At 33.2% G+C, this 18633-nt stretch overlaps 1 protein-coding gene across 1 annotated transcript in view; it reads right to left on the reverse strand.

The window, feature by feature from the left end:
- The window catches only part of LOC115211128 (sodium-driven chloride bicarbonate exchanger), a 277936-nt gene that overhangs the window by 85513 nt on the left and 173790 nt on the right, over positions 1-18633 (reverse strand). Inside the window, exons 3-4 of the mRNA XM_029780064.2 lie at positions 15023-15169; positions 13360-13476 (exon numbers count right to left, since the gene is read on the reverse strand). Of these exons, the coding sequence (XP_029635924.1) occupies positions 13360-13476; positions 15023-15122 (217 nt within the window). The 5' untranslated portion in view covers positions 15123-15169. The remainder of the gene's footprint in view (positions 1-13359; positions 13477-15022; positions 15170-18633) is intronic.

The raw sequence follows: 18633 nt of genomic DNA on the forward strand, positions 1-18633 counted from the left end.
AGTGATGGTAGAAATATGTGTGTGTGTATATATATATATATATATATATTATATATATATATATATGCATACACACTAGAATACTTTCAGATATGATAAACACAATTCTATCAGACAAATTGGAAGCAAAATTGTGAAGCCTGATCTAACTATGTATCTTGACTAGAGATACTAGTAGAAGGAAACTACTACAACTAATTATTACTATTTTCATTATAATCATTTCTATTCTAGTTATTGATTTTATTTTCCTAATTATTATTCTAATCAATATTATTATTATTATTATTATTATTATTATTATAAATAGTATTCAAACAATTACTGTTAAAAAATTTAAAAATACAAAAATTAAAAATAAAGATGCAAGAAATCCTTATTGGGATTATTATTATTATCATTATTATTATTATTATCATTATTATCATCATTATCATTATTATTATTATCATTATTATCATTATCATCATTATTATTATTATTATCATTATTATCATTATTATCATCATTATCATTATTATCATTATTATTATTATCATTATTATCATTATCATCATCATTATTATCATTATCATCATCATTATTATTATTATCATTATTATTATTATCATTATTATCATTATCATCATCATTATTATTATTATTATTATTATTATTATTATCATCATCGAAGTACAATATCAATAAAAATTTGAAAAAATTCATTGATCTATGAAAATAGAAAATTACATGAAATTATGCAATATCTATTGTTTAGAAAGTAGTGATGTGCGTAAATTTGCATTGCATAACACAAAGGCCTGCTAAGATCATCAGGCATTATGTCAAAGAGAGGGAGGGACCGAGAGAAAGAGATAAGGAGAGAGAGAGAGAACTGTGTGCATAATGAATATTGAAACCACTACAGGAAGTATAATATGGAATCTGTCTAGAAATATAGAATAAGCAAATGAATAGAATATATTACTGGCCTGAGGGAGAAAAAGTGCCATATTCCTGGACAGCTACATAACAGAAACATTTCACATTAATATATTTTGTTTTTCTACCAGTCAGATATGGGGACAATGAATGGTAAATTATTTTAGAATTAAGTCATGGTGAAAGTAATTTGAGGATACAACAATATGTATGCTTGTTATTAGTGTGTATGAAAAAATAATAAAACACTGAAATGATAAAAAATACAGGAGCTGCAAGTCATCTAGTTTGTCTGACAGCTACTTCTTCACAGTTTCATCTGAAACATAGTAACAGTGTACTTTCAATTCAAAAGCAAACTATCTTTAAAATCTTAAGGACATAACATTTAACCCTTTTGATACCAATCTGTCATGACTCTGTGATACAATCTTTCTGTTTTAACACTTTAGCGTATAAACCAGCGAGATCCAGCCAAATATTCTACCTGTTTCATGTGCACACCAGCCAGAACTCGCCTCTCACACCTACCTTACAATGTCATTCTAAAAATATACCATTACACCATCAAAATCTCAAGGCCATGAGATAATGCATGGTTGATTCAAAACAATGTGAATAAATATTACATTTATTCTGAATGCTAAAGGGTTAAAGTGATCTAAAAGCCATCCATCAAAATATCATATTAATTTAAGTTCCCAATACCAGCTTAAGCTTACTAATGACAAAATTATTTTACTAGTTTTCATTATTTTCATAAGTAGCTGAAATAAGGTTGTTTATTTCAATAGGAATATGGTAACAAAAGGGTTAAAAAGTGTATTCATTTTATCAAATAGAAATATATATATATGTATAGTAACAAAGATTTTTTTAATGTTCCATTCTGCCCAATGTTTAAATTATAAATATGTAGATAATAATCATCAGACTATTTAAGGAGTGTATTTGATGTCAAAACAAGAATTTAAAAGAATATGAAGTAGTTCGTTTTAGGAATAGTGGATCTTGAAGTACATAAAGCTATAAATAACAACATATAAATATTGGGATCAAAAAGCTCTTTTGGATAGAAAAGGTCCACTGACAGGGACAGCCTTCAACTTTTTCTATCCAAAAGAGTTTTCCATCCCAATATTCACATGCTATTATTTATGGATTTACATGCTTCAAAATCAACTATTCCAAAACAAAGATACCTATATTTATATTGCTGTATCCTGAGAGGGGTATTCAGCCAAAATACATAATCAAAATATGTGTGTGTAGCTGAAATTTATAGAAAAACAAAAGATGAAGATAGGTGTATGAACAACAAGCAAGTGTATTAGTTTGATGCTTGGGAAAATGAAAAGTCTTTTACATTTCGAGCCTATGCTCTTCAGCAGAAATGAATAAGAGAAACTAAACAGAGAGAATGAAAAAAATTTGCTTGAATACAAAATAGGTTTTCAAATTCAAAGATGTCTTAAACTGTGCTCAAGCCAGCATTATGTAATTTTCTTCCATAAAAGTATAGTATTTATAGCATCAAGGATTATCAAAAAAGGTGTAAGATTAAAAGATAAGTTTTTTACACAATATATTTGTGTGTGTGTGTGTGTGCAAGCATGTGCATGCATATATATAACCTGGAAGTGTACAAAGTATCACTGATTGAAATAACACATTTGTGTATAATCAGATGTCAAAAGACTTTTGCTGAGGAAATTGTCATGGGATTAAAAAAAAATTTCCTTATGGACAATATGTGTGAAAACACAATGAGGCTATAAATCACATTATTAGAACATAGGACAAGACATGTAGGTTGTGAACAATAGGGTCCATGAATGATACAACATAAAGGTGCAGAATAAAAAATATTGAACTCCTTGCCTTCAGCAGCATTTTCAAGGACTAAGATGAAAAAATTCTTAAAATGTAAGGATGTAAATATTCTATTTCATTTTATTTTATTTTATATCATATTATTTCACTCCATTTCATTTCTTTGAGAAAATTTGAAGAATTTCTGTACCTGGATATAAATATTCTTATAAATATACTACACAACATATTTCTTTATTTTTCTGATTAACCATATTATTACCAATATAACATATCTATTTATCAATCTAACTATCTCTATGTGTATGTGTGTGTATATATATATATATACATAGGCGCAGAAGTGGCTATGTGGTAAGTAGCTTGCTTACCAACCACATGGTTCCGGGTTTAGTCCCACTGCATGGCACCTTGGGCAAGAGTCTTCTACTATAGCCTCGGGCCGACCAAAGCCTTGTGTGTGGATTTGGTAGACGGAAACTGAAAGAAGCCCGTCGTATATATGTATATGTCTGTGTGTCTGTGTTTGTCCCCCCAACATCGCTTGACAACCGATGCTGGTGTGTTTACGTCCCCGTAACTTAGTGGTTCGGCAAAAGAGACCGATGGAATAAGTACTAGGCTTACTTAGAATAAGTCCTGGGGTCGCAGTCAAATGACTGAAACAAGTAAAAGAGTATATATATATATATAAATAAAAGAGTTAAGGAACGGAGTAGATAAAATCCAGGCTACATATGTTTCATAGTGAGTGGAACCTCGGAAGTGGTAAGTATACAAGCAAGGTGTATACTGCAGGCTACTCCTCAGGACTATACCTCGATCCTTGGATCTTATAATTATCTATATATATCCGATCGTGGCCGTTGCCGGCGCCGCTCCGTCTGGCCTCCGTGCCGGTGGCACGTAAAAGCACCATCCGTTCGTGTCCGCTGCCAGCCTTGCCTGGCCTCCGTGCCGGTGGCACGTAAAAGCACCATCCGTTCGTGTCCGTTGCCAGCTTCGCCTGGCCCCCATGCCGGTGGCACGTAAAAGCACCATCCGTTCGTGGCCGTTTGCCAGCTCCGTCTGGCACCTGTGCGGATGGCACGTAAAAAGCACCCACTACACTCACGGAGTGGTTGGCGTTAGGAAGGGCATCCAGCCGTAGAAACACTGCCAGATCAGACTGGGCCTGAAATTGTGTGCTGAAACTAAATCATTTGTATTGGGACACACATGGACAAAGAAACAGACAAAATGACAGATGGCCATATTAACCATTTATAAAATATACATGCTTTTATGTTCACTTCTGTTTTATTATTATATTGTCACAGAACTATATATAACATTAAATACCAAAACCTCCAGTCATATGTCTATGATGAGGGTCACTGACATTATACTTCACTATACCTCAGAGATATAGTGAAGTAGTACAGTGAATTTTCATTATAAATGAATAACTCCTACAACATGTATGGAATACGTTTATCTTTCCCTCTCTCATATACATATATATATATATATATATATAGAGAGAGAGAGAGAGATATACATACATACATTTATATATATATACATACACATACATATATATATATATACATACACACACATACATATATATATATACATACACACACATACATACATATATATATACATACACACACATACATACATATATACATACACACACATACATATATATATATACATACACACACATACATATATATATACATACACACACATACATATATATATACATACACACACATACATATATATATACATACACACACATACATATATATATACATACACACACATACATATATATATATATACATACACACCATACATATATATATACATACACACACATACATACATATATATATATATACATACACACACATACATATATATATACATACACACATACATATATATATATATATTATATATATATATATATACATACACATATATTTATCTATGTATATATATAAATATATATACATGGTTATATATAGTTATGTATAGTAGTATATTCAAAGAGAGAGAGAGAGTAATACACACATTCTTATGTGTTAATATGCATATGTATAAATGTATCTATTTATTCATGAAATATTTATTTACGTATAGATTAGAGCAGACAGACAGGCATATATACAGAGTGTCGCCAAAATGTATACACACTTCAAAACTGATAGCTTAATTTTCACTTATTAGATTTAACCCATTACAAATAATGAAGGGTGCCAGCCCAAACTTTAAACGAAAGAAATTTGAAGTACTACTGGAAGTTCAAAAATGCAGCCACAGTGCAAAGCTGCAAAGACAGTTTAGAGGGGCAGTTCAAACAGATTCACCAATGCAATTTGCCATCACTCAGATTAGAGATGAGTTTCAAGCAGATGGAACAATCCCGAATGTCCGCAAGAAATGTTCCAAAAGACTGAGGTCATCAACATGACCTGCAAAGCAAGAAAGAACACTAGAAATGTATTTCCCAGAATTCAAGAAAATTTTTCAGCAATTGAGTTATGTGATAGGAATTTCAAAATCAAGAGTCCAAATGAATTTTGAAGCGCTGTCATTGGAAAAGTTACATTCCAAAGATAGTCTACACTCTCAATGAAAATGATCCAGACCAAAGAGTGACATTTTGTGACTGGTGCTTGGCAACATGTGTAAAAGATAAAGATGCTCACTATCCAATTGTTTGGAATGATGAAAGTATAGGTGCAGGCATGACTGTGTGGTAAGAAGCTTGCTTCCCATTCACATGATTCCAGGTTCAGTCTCACTGCATGGTACCTTGGGCAACTGTCATCTACTATAGTTTCAGGCTAACCAAAGACTTGTGAGTGGATTTCATAGACAGAAACCAAAAGAAGTCTGTCATATATATACAAATGTGTATACATCAATGTGTGTCTGTTCATCCCCCACCACCACTTGACAACCAGTGTTGGTGTGTTTACATCCCCATAAAGTAATGGTTCAGCAAAAGAGAGCAAAAGAATATGTACAAGGCTTAAGAAAATGAGTTCTGGGGCTGATTTGTTTAACTAAAACCCTTCAGGCAATGCCCCAGCATGGCAACAGTCAAATGACTGAAACAAGTAAAAGATAAAAGATACATTTAAATTACCTGGATCAACCAACCATCATAACTGAACCTAATGGGGATCTAAGAACTCTCATATTATGGAGGAATGTCATGTTAATTTACCAGGAGTTACAGATGGGGAGTTTTATTTTCAGCAAGATGGGGCACACCCAGACTACCATAGTAATGTAAGGGATTACCTTGATGAGAGTTAGCTTAACAAATGGGTTGCATGAAATGGTTCAGTAGAATACCGGGGATAATTAAAAGCAAAAGTTTATTATACAAAACCAGCAACAGTTGATGAAATGAAGGCAGCCTTTAAATGAGAAATATTCCTTGATGTTTGTAATTCAATTACTTCTCATAATCATCAATATCTTGGCCAGAACAGGGGCTTTCACGAAAACTTAAATTCTGTCCATAGATTCTATCAAATTTTGAAAATGAAATATGTTGATGAAAATGATTTTATAGTCATTCAATGTGTGTATACGTGTTTTGAGACACCTTGAATATATTTATATGGATATATTTTAAAACACAGTATGCTTACATATATATATATATATATGAAAACTTAAGGTGGTTAGATGCAATTCAAAACTAAAAAGGAAATAACTCACTGTCACTAAAAAGTGACAAAGGGTGCAAGGAGCACCAGCATTGCTAGAAATAAGAGTCAAAGACTCTTTAGTCACAAAAGCACTTTTTATTTACTGACAAGGGAGATAACCTCCCCACTGCAAGTGAGTACATAAGATTGGCATGCCAATTTTGCATGGAAATTAATGATCATCAATAATACTTACTCCATTGCAGGTGGTGAAGCTGAAATTTACCTCTTCAAGAAATAGAACATGTGCTTTTGTGGCAAAAGAGTTTCTGACTCTTATATCTAGCAATGCTGGTGCTTCCTGCACCCTTCATCAAGTTTTAGTGACAGTGAAGTGTGTGTGCGTGTATTATTTTAAATATGATATGCATATATTTATACATAAGCCCTAAATAAATATCATCCATCAAAAATACACCTTCAGACACAACAAAACTATTTCTGATCCAGCTTAGAACCAGTAAGCCAAGAAACAATTCACAGCTTTGTTTCTCAGATTCAATCTCACTCATCTGTAACTATTTATCACATAAACAGCAGACATGAAATCCCTACACTCCCATTAGTCACAGAGTGCAAATCAACTTACTTTCCTATATACCCCGTTCTACACACTAAGTATTAACATTATCCTGAAGGGTTTGAAGACTTTTATCTTATCTTTAACTTGTACATTTTCCAACACAAGGATAAAACCCATTCTTCTGGCCAATTCACCTCATATCACACTGCAACATCTTAAAAGAAAGAGAGGCAATTAGCTCTTTTTACTGAATATATTGTTAAAACTAGCCTAATTTTAATTCCCTCATTTAATAATGAATGTTGGGTAATAACCAAAAGAATACAAATATGAATACAAGGGTCCCAAATGGAGTTCCTCTGAAGGATCTCTGGAGTAACATTACTAGACAGGATGCATTGCTCAAAGATTAGGAAAACACTTCAAGTTGAGGTGCTACTTCTTCACTTCAAGAGGTTACAGCTCATTTGTTGGATGTGTAATTAGAATGTTACAGGAAAGAATTGCAAGATGTATTCATCAAGACTAACCAATCAGCTGGAGACCTAGACCAAGAGCAGGATGATTGGACAATATCCTAATAATCTCACTTGGTCATGCTAGGAAGTCCAGTCAAAAAGTTAAATGATGGTTGCTTCTGGTAGGACCCTATGAGGGAGATACTTGAGGATTACTCCAAGTTTCTCCCAGTAACTGTAGGTAAAGATGGATGAATGACTGAAATAACCATATCCTTTTTTATACAAACTTCCCTCAGACTACCCAAACATCTGTTTCTTAATTTTTCAATCTAAGTTAAATGCTTCTGTCATAATTTCATGTTAAAAATATTTTAAGACATGTCCCAAACAACTGAGTAATACTAAAAAAATTACTGATACTACTTCCTTATTTTTATGTAGTTTACTAATACAAATCCTCCTTTGAATCCTTAAACAGTCTCAAGAATAAAAAGGATTTTGTCAGGACTAAAATTCCTGACAGTCATAAATTTCTCTAGGGAAGCAAAAAAAAATACAGGTCAATCAGTTCATATCCTGTCATGTCATAGTTCATTTTCGGTTTTCAAGCTGTGGATATATCATGGGTTAAATTCAAATATATTACTAACCATCACTTAGAGAAACATATAGAGAATGTTTGTAAGTATTTCAGTATGAAATAATGGTGGGTTTCTTTATCAGCTTCATACTTACCACAGGTCAAATAAATGCACAAATCAAAGATTTCCACAAATTCAGTCTGGAACAGTGATGCAAAACACTAAGCTGTATCCAATGCTATACATAATAATTATTTATCTCATTCACCATAAACTCTTAGAAAGAATCACCACCACCAGTAGTAGGCAGGAGAAAGAAACCTTTCAAAATATTCTACTGCTGCAGCCTTCCTTTTTTTCAGCCTGCCGATGATCCCTGCATCTTTTGTGCAAACACTGCATGAAATTCATACTGCTTTTCTGTATATCAGACATGTATACTTTCGAAATGGCAGTAAAGTCTTGTCTTCATTCCTGCTGATTAAAACACTTTGTATTTGCTGAGTTTTAAGACCTCTCAATTTTAGGCTTTTCTTTCACATTTGGAATTTCTTCACTAACTCTTTGACAGATCCAGCAATGAAAACTAGGTGATGGTATACAACTATAGACAGCCAGTGTTAAATGCCTTTGTTATGGCCTGGAGAACTATAATGAATAAGAGGGGGATGAGAACCAAGCTCTGATGGACACTTGTATGCATGCTAAATTCATCACTGAATATAACATGCACATAGGCTCTAAATGGTAATAACATTTCTATGCAAGAGTTGCATAGCTCTCACAAAATTCAATTTGCATTTACAGTTTGTGTACTAAGTCATATATAATTCTACACTTAACTTAAATACCTCTGCAGTTCTCCTAAATCCTCACAATAGCCCCCTTAATTATCTGCAATGTATATCTCACTTATGTTAAATATTGAGATAGAATCTTAAAATATTTAGGTTACAGTAATAGAAATACTGCTTTATACTTCTGTATAAGGCAAAAAATGTATATTAGAACATATTAGAAGAGAAATATTAAAAAAAGAAATGGAATACAGTGTACAGTATAGTGAACTAGAAATACAGGGTTAAAACCAGGTAGAAAGAATTAACATTTGCAATTCATAAGTGCAGAATCCTAAAAATTAATAACTAAACACCAACATTTAATGGCAAATGTTTAATGAATCTTAGTAGCAAGAAAGATAAAATCTAATCCAATATATTGTCTGCTAAAATTATATTGCATGTTTATATTATAATACTAAGATACACAGTTGTTATTCTTTTTAGAAATGTTTATTTTTAACTATGTTTACTATGATTGGTAATATTCATATTAACTACACAAATTTTGAAAGGTGAAAAACACAAACAAAAAGAAAACCAATCATTTTAATTAGAGATTACGTATTTACAAAAAATGTTCAACTTATTTTTTCAAATAAACCTCCATTGTTATTAATAAAAAGAATGTGTTTGATCAATTACTATTATTAATAAAGAGGTTAATCTCAAATGTGAGTTTTAGTGTTTGGTAACACAGATTTCTATGAAATTCTCAAGAGGAGAATATTTACCAAGTTACTGCAGCAGATATCAAGTCTAAAGGGGCCTTTTATGAGCTACAATGAATAGTTCAAAAAGATATATCAATAGATCGATAACAGGATTTATAACAATTGGCAAGAACTTCAGAGAAAAATATATTTATAATATTTATAAATCAAAGTGCAATTAGTTTTAAATAATCAATCTAGTTTTGTTTTTAAATTAGTTGTATCAGTGAAAGGAGTACAATACTAAACCTATGCCAGATGTTTAAATATAGTGCTATAACTTACATTATACTTTCAATGAGTTAAACCTATCACAACACTGAAGAAGAATTCAGATTTCTAATCCTACCATTCTTTGTAGATAAAAAAACCCAAACTGTCAAAATATAGAACAGAAAAAATTATTTTTAATTCATATATATCAGATTAGCAAATATTATTCACAAGTGATAATTTTAAGAATTAACTCTTTGTCCAGCCTGTGTGTCATATGTGATACACAGAACATATTTCCTTTGAGTCAATGTATTATATATAACATTTTTTAATTTTTTTCCAGCCACCAGAGTAACTTGGGACTTATGAAAGGAAAGCTTTATATTACTAAGAACATATGAAATAAGGACTAAATATAAGTCTGAAAATAAGCATGAACATTTAGGATAACTATAAAAATCATTTGGACAGGCAAATGGTTAAGAAAATTATTTTAAAATATGTCAGAAAGAAATCTTCCTTTGAAGAAAAATTTAATTGATAAGAAGAAAAAAATGTTAACTATACTTTATCTCTTGCATTATTCAACTGGTATAAGACATTAGATAGATAGAGACATTGTTTTACATACAGATCGATAGAGACATTGCTTTATTTACATTTTTGAACTAGGTAAGCTGTTTTTGTTGGGTTTTCAGACTCATGAAGGAGTTTCAGGCTCATGTAGGTTTTCAGTGTAGGAGTTCAGACCTATACAGGTCTAAACTCCTACATGAGACAACACAACAAAACAACAAACTAAGAACACTGTGCACCTGTGTCCAGCTGAATCTTCATTAATCAAACAACAACAGATTCCAATAATTGAAGTAATTGTTTGTAATTGTTTCACTGCTACTAACCCTTTTTCTCATTAACTATTCAACCGTAACTTAAAGGTGAATGCATTTTGTATTTCATGAAAATGTAGATCTTTGAAATATGATACAAACGTTTATACTAAGTAGTAGCTTAGAAACCAATATTATAGATATATCTGAGAATTTCTCAGAAGTAATCTGTTAAATAATAACTATACTAATTATGATATCAAGGTTATAACCCATGATTCTAGTACTGAAACAAGAACTAAACAAAGTTAAATCTGAGGTGTTCATTTAAACCAGTTGAGATATAGTGTAAGACAATGAAAGGAAATTAGTTTGAATATAAATATTAATAATAATCATAAGAGTACACATTAACTAGATTGAGACTTACAAAGCAAATACATTTTGCCTCATTTGTAAAAGTATAATTTTCCTATACACATTTTTAATGTGTATTTATTTATAAACACATTGATTTGTTGGTTTTACTCTTTACAAAAAGCAAAAAGGGAAATGGAGAAAAAAAAAGGTAATATGAAATATGGTGATTTTGTCTGAAGTAATGAACCTATTACAGTTCTTGAGGTGACTTTTATATTATATTAGTAATAACCTGATAATTTATAATTACTGATGAGGAAAAAAAAAACACTTTTACAGCAAACAGTTTTGGTATTGGAGCATTTCATTCAGTTCAGTTTATTTTTATACTCATCTGGAAATAATGGTTGTTAAAGAAAGATTACTAGGTTAACATGGAGGTGCACTCTGCAGATGTACACATAACAATGTGTAACACAACAGACAAAACATACCAGGTCATACCTGCAACCTGTAAGACGTCACATCAGTATCCTGTTTTTTATATATTTTTGTTTTTTGTTTTCTCATATAGAAATGTTAAGTCAAAATATTGTAGGTATATTATAGAGAAACTTTTTCAAAAGAAACATCAGAAACTTGTGGCTTATAGTTATTAAAACTTAGCTTATTAGGAGGGAAAACATTTACATGCAGTAAGTTTGAGTGATATCCAGAGTAAGAACCAAAGTATGAGCAAGCTTTTTAGTACAATCAATTAAAATAAAAACTTGGTACTGATGGAGTCAAAGGAACATGTGAGTGCCTTTAGGATATAGGTTGTTTACAATTAAAATTTTGATGAGTAAGGCCAATACAATAACAATGCAAGAGTTGATGTGAGAACTCAAGTTTGAATTAAAAAAAAAAACAGTAGGTTTGCCAATCAGGTAAGAACACATATCTGGAATAAATTTTAAAATACCAATGATGAAGAAAAAATAGACAGTTCTATACATAAATATAATATATCATAATTAGATGGATTTCAGCTTTATAAAGACAATCAGTTTAAAGTGAATTTAACCTTGTATATCAACAGCATCATTTTGGCTGAATTCAGGGCATGAACTGTCATTACAATACGAAGAATCATAACTGCCATTACAAAGGTAGTTAAAATTTTTATGACATAAATAAGTATAAAGTTGAGTTTGAAAATATGTAGAAAGCTCTTATTTAAGAAAGATTAAAATAACTAATGGAAGTTTTCAAGTAGAGGATACTTTATATGCAGAGAACGGGGAACAACATAAGATTTGCTTTTCTATTGATATAAGAAATGTTGATAATAGTCATTCAACAAAATAAAATGTGCTTTCAATCAATTTTATTCAAAATGTTTGGAATTTAAACCCAAGTTTGGTTGAACTTTTATCAATTTAGATCAATCAAAAGCTTTCAATTAGATGAATAACCAGTTTACTCTCACAGTTGGCAGTATTGATGTTTGGACTGGCTTTCAAGTAATAAATTGTGATATTATTAGGCATGGCTATTTGGTGTTTCTTGTAAAAATATTTTTCCTCCAGTAAATTCAATGTTGCATATTAGTCCCTCTGGTACTACTTATTTTATCAACCTTGAAAAACTAAAAAGGAAATAACTCACTGTCACTAAAAATTGACAAAGGATGCAAGGAGCACCAGCATTGCTAGAAATAAGAGTCAAAGACTCTTTAGTCACAAAAGCACTTTTTATTTACTGACAAGGGAGATAACCTCCCCACTGCAAGTGAGAACCTAAGATTGGCATGCCAATTTTGCATGGAAATTAATGATCATCAATAATACTTACTCCATTGCAGGTGGTGAAGCTGAAATTTACCTCGTCAAAAAATAGAACATGTGCTTTTGTGGCAAAAGAGTTTCTGACTCTTATATCTAGCAATGCTGGTGCTTCCTGCACCCTTCATCAAGTTTTAGTGACAGTGAAGTGTGTGTGTGTGTGTTTGTATTATTTTAAATATGATACGCATATATTTATACATAAGCCCTAAATAAATATCATCCATCAAAAACACACCTTCAGACACAACAAAACTATTTCTGATCCAGCTTAGAACCAGTAAGCCAAGAAACAATTCACAGCTTTGTTTAAAATCGTATAAAGGGAAAAAAATTATCCAAAAATACTTTTAAATGTTTTCAGATGCTACAAAGTACTGGGATGCCAAGAATTCAGCCCATTGTCAGCTCAACACTTGTAGTTCTAAGTATATTTATTTAAGTAAAAAAAGAAATCCATTGGTTTAAAGAGAGGTATTGAATGGAGAAGTTGTAGAATACAAGTGAAATGTATTAGAATATTATACACACGTGTTTTGAATGGTTCCTTGGATTCATCCTTGCGGTGATGTCTATGATGTCTCTTGCGATGCCGTCGAGACCTTGGTACACGAAGACCAATGTAAACAGTTTCTTGAGAACGGTGATCTAAAGTGATAAGAATTATATAAATTAGTCAAATAATGGTTGCTTATATGTGCACAAGAACATCAAATCCAGAAGATTTAGGAGGGAGTAGACATTTTTTTTCTTTTTTGGTAAGGTGGAAGGCTGCAGACTAGGAATTAACCCTAGTAGCTTAATAAATAACAAGAGAGTACTAAAGAAACATCAAGCATGCATGCACTCCCAAAACAACCATAATATGGCTTTTGCATGTAGATAGCAGGCCTTGACATACGGATATAAGGAATTAGATCAATCCCAGCAGAACAAAAGGCAAAGCTAATCTTGATGGGATTTGAACTCAAAATGTAAAGACATAATTAAACACCAAAAAAGATATTTTGTTTACCACTCTACCCACTATTATTGAATAATATAGTCCTAAATATATGAAGTCTGAAAATAAAACAGGATGGTCATAGCTGGAACTATATAGCTTGATTGAGGTACATTTGGGACTAAACAACAACTCAGCTTTTATTTTGAAGTCAACAAGGAAGCCCCTACCTGGCAGCTTGGGCTGACAGAAATAGCAGCCATATATCCTTTAAATCTCACTGCCATTTAAAAAAAAAAAAATGAAAGACACTATTTTCAATGTATATATAGAAAGTATGACAATTGTGGCTGGATTCAAGTTCTGAACAAAAATCTTCCACCAAACCTTTGTCACAATTTATGTACCTACCACAAGCTTAATGATAACTAAGTTATTTTACTAAATTCTTAGTTATATTTAGAATTAATTGAAAGAAACACAGAGCATCTCAACAGAAATATGGTAACAAAAAGGTTAAACGGCAACAACTACCTTTCAAGAACATGCTGGAGAACAAACGAACATGGCATATCTTGACTATTCTCTGTGTCTCATGTGACCAAGTGCTACATGATTCCAAAGATAGTCTGAAGGTTAGCACAGCTAAAGTGCAAGAGCTGTAGGCTTCCTGCAAGAATTTGATTGGTTATTCCCATATCACAGATCAGTAAAAACAGTATAAATGCTTCCAAGACATTGATGGGCTTTCATGAGTAGTTACATAACACTAGTTTCATAACATTAATGGCACCAGTCTTTTAAGGTAACATTTCCCAAATGATGTATTACTTGTTCCCAATAATGAGATGCTTAGAATCAACTGTAATGCCCACATACAAAATTGAATTAAATCCAAGAGGAACTGAATTAATGAGGTGATAATTTGTTTTCAAATTTTGGCACAATGTCAGCAATTTCAAGGACAGAGATAAATCAATTACATCGACCCCAGTGCTCAACTGGTACTTATTTTATTGACCCCCAAAAGGATGAAAGGCAAGGTTGACCTTGGCAGAATTTGAACTCAGAACATAAGCATTCAAACAATTTTGCCAGCTTGCTGCATGCCATATATACACAGCCAGTTAGTTTTTTAAAACTTCTCTTAATCCTCTATACAAATCATAAAACACATTACACTTCATAGAAAGAAAAGAAAAAAAGAAATATGAAGACTATTACGAATTTAATTTTAATCATTAGACATACCTTGAATATCAGCGTCACTTGTAGTATGACTGTGTACAAATGTACCAAGATCTCGGACAGCCTCCGTCTCCATTCGAGAACTTTGCACAGATTTCGACATGGTGAAATATTAATTCACAACAGTTCACAAATACCCATAACATCCACCTAAAAAGAAACAGAATAATTTAAGAATTTTATCATAGCTACTCCTTCAGAAAGATAACAAAAATACGTGAAGATGTGAAGTGACTGAGCAAATAAAAATAGGTTTGTATCAAGCAAGAGACATTTTATTATATCTCTGAACAAAGCTGCCTCAGTTTGTTCAACTGAACAACAGATTCCAAACTTCAGGGAAATTATCTGTAATAGAGCTGTATTCAAAGAGAGATTTATTATTCATCTACTTAATACCAGAGAATCTGGAGCTGAACACTAGAGTTATGATCTCAAGTGACTCATGAAAGAATTAAGTTCAAAATGTGATATGGTGGGGTGAGTTGTAAGCTTTCATAAGCATATAATAGCTACTCGTTAAAGGAATTTATTCAATCATCCAGTATCTATTGAGAAATGAGTTCATGACTACCGAAAAGCTATGCTAAATTAAGAATATCATAACTATGCAAAGCTTTAATATAATGGTTATAACAAAACTCCACTATTATTCAATAAGATATCAATTCTGATAGCTTAATAGATGATGAGTTTAATGTAGGATACAATCACTTGCAACTAGTATTCAGAAACAAGGGTGGTATTTTGGTAGAGTTGTTAGAGCAGCAGTTAGAATACCTTCCAATATTTGTTCCAGTTTTCTCTGTGCTTTGGGTTAAAATATTGCTGAGACCAACTTTGCTTTTCTTTCTTCAGGATCAATAACTATTATTTCAAGCAGGTCAAATGGCCACATAAAAGCTCCCTCATTGACTTGTGAATCTTGATATATGTGTTTAATATCCATCCTTTTTTTTTTTTTTTGCAAAATACTGGCTGAGTAATAATGTATCTTCACTACAGTAACAAACCTGTTTCTGCCCTCATTTTTGATCACTCTCCCTCCTTCTCTTGCTAGCTAACTGTGTATCTCCTTTACAGCAGCACACTTCTTTCTTGTTAATTCTCTCTCTCTCTCTCTCTCTCTAAGTAACCATGTCCCTCCTCCTCAGCAGCACACCTGTTTCTACCCACATTCTTGTTAACTCTCACTCTCTTTCTCTCTCTTACTCTTACTCTCCCTAGCTCATGACATCTGTTTCTGTTTCTCTGTCACACTTTAACCTTTCATCATTTGACACAAGATCACCTCCTCTAATGCCTCCTCCCCTCTCAAAGATTCTTTGTTTTGCAAAGATACTTGGTCACTCTGCCAGTGTAGGTTCCATTTAAAAAGCACCCAGTCTACACTGTAAAGTGATTGACATTTGGAAGGGCATCCAACTGTAAAAACCATGCCTAAACTGACCTCACCCGTGCAAGTGTCACATAAAAAGCACTTAGCCCACTCCACAGAGTGGTTGGTGCTAGGAAGAGCATCCAGCTGTAAAAACCATGCCAAAACAGATGCAGAAGCATGGTGAAGGCTCCTGCCTGGCCAGCTCCTGTCAAACCATCCAACCCATGCCAGCATGGAAGGTAGACATTAAACAATGATGATGATGACTGCACCAAACTAATTTTTCATTATGAGTAAGTGAGTAATTTGATGTTAAAATTCCAAAAATACAAGAAACATTTGCTGACATCAATGTAGTTGAAAATGAGAGTTTAGCCAGACAACAAATGCAAAAACAATATTTAAACATTACAACAGCATGTTTTATTAACAAAGGTATCACAACAAGTTAAAAGTATTTGGAGTGTTTACAGTGTGGTCATTGATTAGTTACAATACATTAAGTGTTTTAGAACCCATCATCATCATCATCATCATCATCGTTTAACGTCCGTTTTCCGCGCTAGCACGGGTTGGACGGTTTCGACCGGGGTCTGGGGAGCTAGGGACTGCCCCAGGCTCCAGTCTAGTCTGGCAGTGTTTCTACAGCTGGATGCCCTTCCTAACGCCAACCACTCCGCGAGTGTAGTGGGTGTTTTTTTACGTGCCACCTGCACAGGTGCCAGAGGGGTCTGGCATCGGCCACGTTCGGATGGTGCTTTTTATGTGGGGGGGGGGCAGAAATATAGGGGAGCACCAGTGGGGAGGGGTGGTTCAGAGAAATGATGACAGGTTCTAGGTAAGTAGAACGTAGGATATCAAGAGAGGGGTAATGCATGGTGAAATAGCGTATTGAAGAGGGGGGTTCGAAGAGTAGACACCTATAATGGTGGTGGGGGAAGCGACATCCGGTATAGATGGAGCAAAAATATAGAGATATCCAGTATTGGTGGTGGGGGTGGGCAAGGGCGGGTGCACCGGGAATATGACGGGCTGGCTTAAGAATGCTCTTAGCAAATGAAGAGGGGGGATGGCAGACAGCGTAAAAGAGGGAGAGAGAGAGAAGGGAAATAGTGGAACCCCGCGGAAATGGGCCGCCATTGAAAAAAAAAAAAAAAAAAACCCCTGTATGGAGAAATAATATGCAATACGAGGCAAAGCTGATAATAATAATATAATAATAATAATAATAAGCAAATTTTCGACCGAGGATCAAAGGGACAATACTAATACTAATAGTAATAGTAATAATAATAAATAATAACAGCTCAACCACAACATTAGATTAGAAAGACTCTCTTATCTTGGGAACATTTCGTTCTTCGGCCTGACACGGGAATATGACGGGCTGGCTTAAAAATGCTCTTAGCAAAGGAAGAGGGGGGATGGCAGACAGCGTAAAAGAGGGAGAGAGAGAGAAGGGAAATAGTGGAACCCCGCGGAAATGGGCCGCCATTGAAAAAAAAAAAAAAAAAGTTTAACAAAAAAGGCAACATGTATAATATGATATGTACAAGCTACTACTGATTAGAATATGCTGGAGGTGGGATGGAGAATTCTCTGTATGCAGAGGAGTTTACATATTTACATACAGGTTTACTTTCAGTTGGAACAAAAAAAAAAAATTGCACATGATTGTATAAGTTTGGAACAGATGAGCATTATTAAACTGGCAAAGCAATCGTGTTTTTCTATACAAGACACAATATTGCTTCCAAGTTTTGGTACAAGGCCAGCAATTTCAGGGAAAGGTCAGGCCAATTAGACTGACCCAATGCTCAACTGATACTTATTTTATCAACTCTGAAAGGAAGAAAGGCAAAGTCGACCTCAGTGGAATTTGATCTCAGAATGTAAAAATAGATGAAAAGCCATTAAGCATTTTGCCCTGAGTGCTAACAATTCTGCCAGTTCACCACCTTTATAGGTGACACACTATTGAAAGTAAATTCAGAATGAAAATATTATTGTCATCATCATTGAGTTAATGTCCACTTTTCCATACTTGCATGGATCAGATGAAATTTGTTGAGGCAGATTTTCTACAGCCGTATGCTCTTCCAGTTGCCAACCCTCACATGTTTTCAAGTAAGATAATAATTCCTAGTGACCAGAAATGGAAGATAAACTGAGGATATCATCTGCATGATTACATTCATTTCAACTAACACTTGATATCAAGGCAAGGACACAA

This window comes from Octopus sinensis, linkage group LG4 (assembly GCF_006345805.1).
Source record: "Octopus sinensis linkage group LG4, ASM634580v1, whole genome shotgun sequence".
Classification (NCBI taxonomy): domain Eukaryota; kingdom Metazoa; phylum Mollusca; class Cephalopoda; order Octopoda; family Octopodidae; genus Octopus; species Octopus sinensis.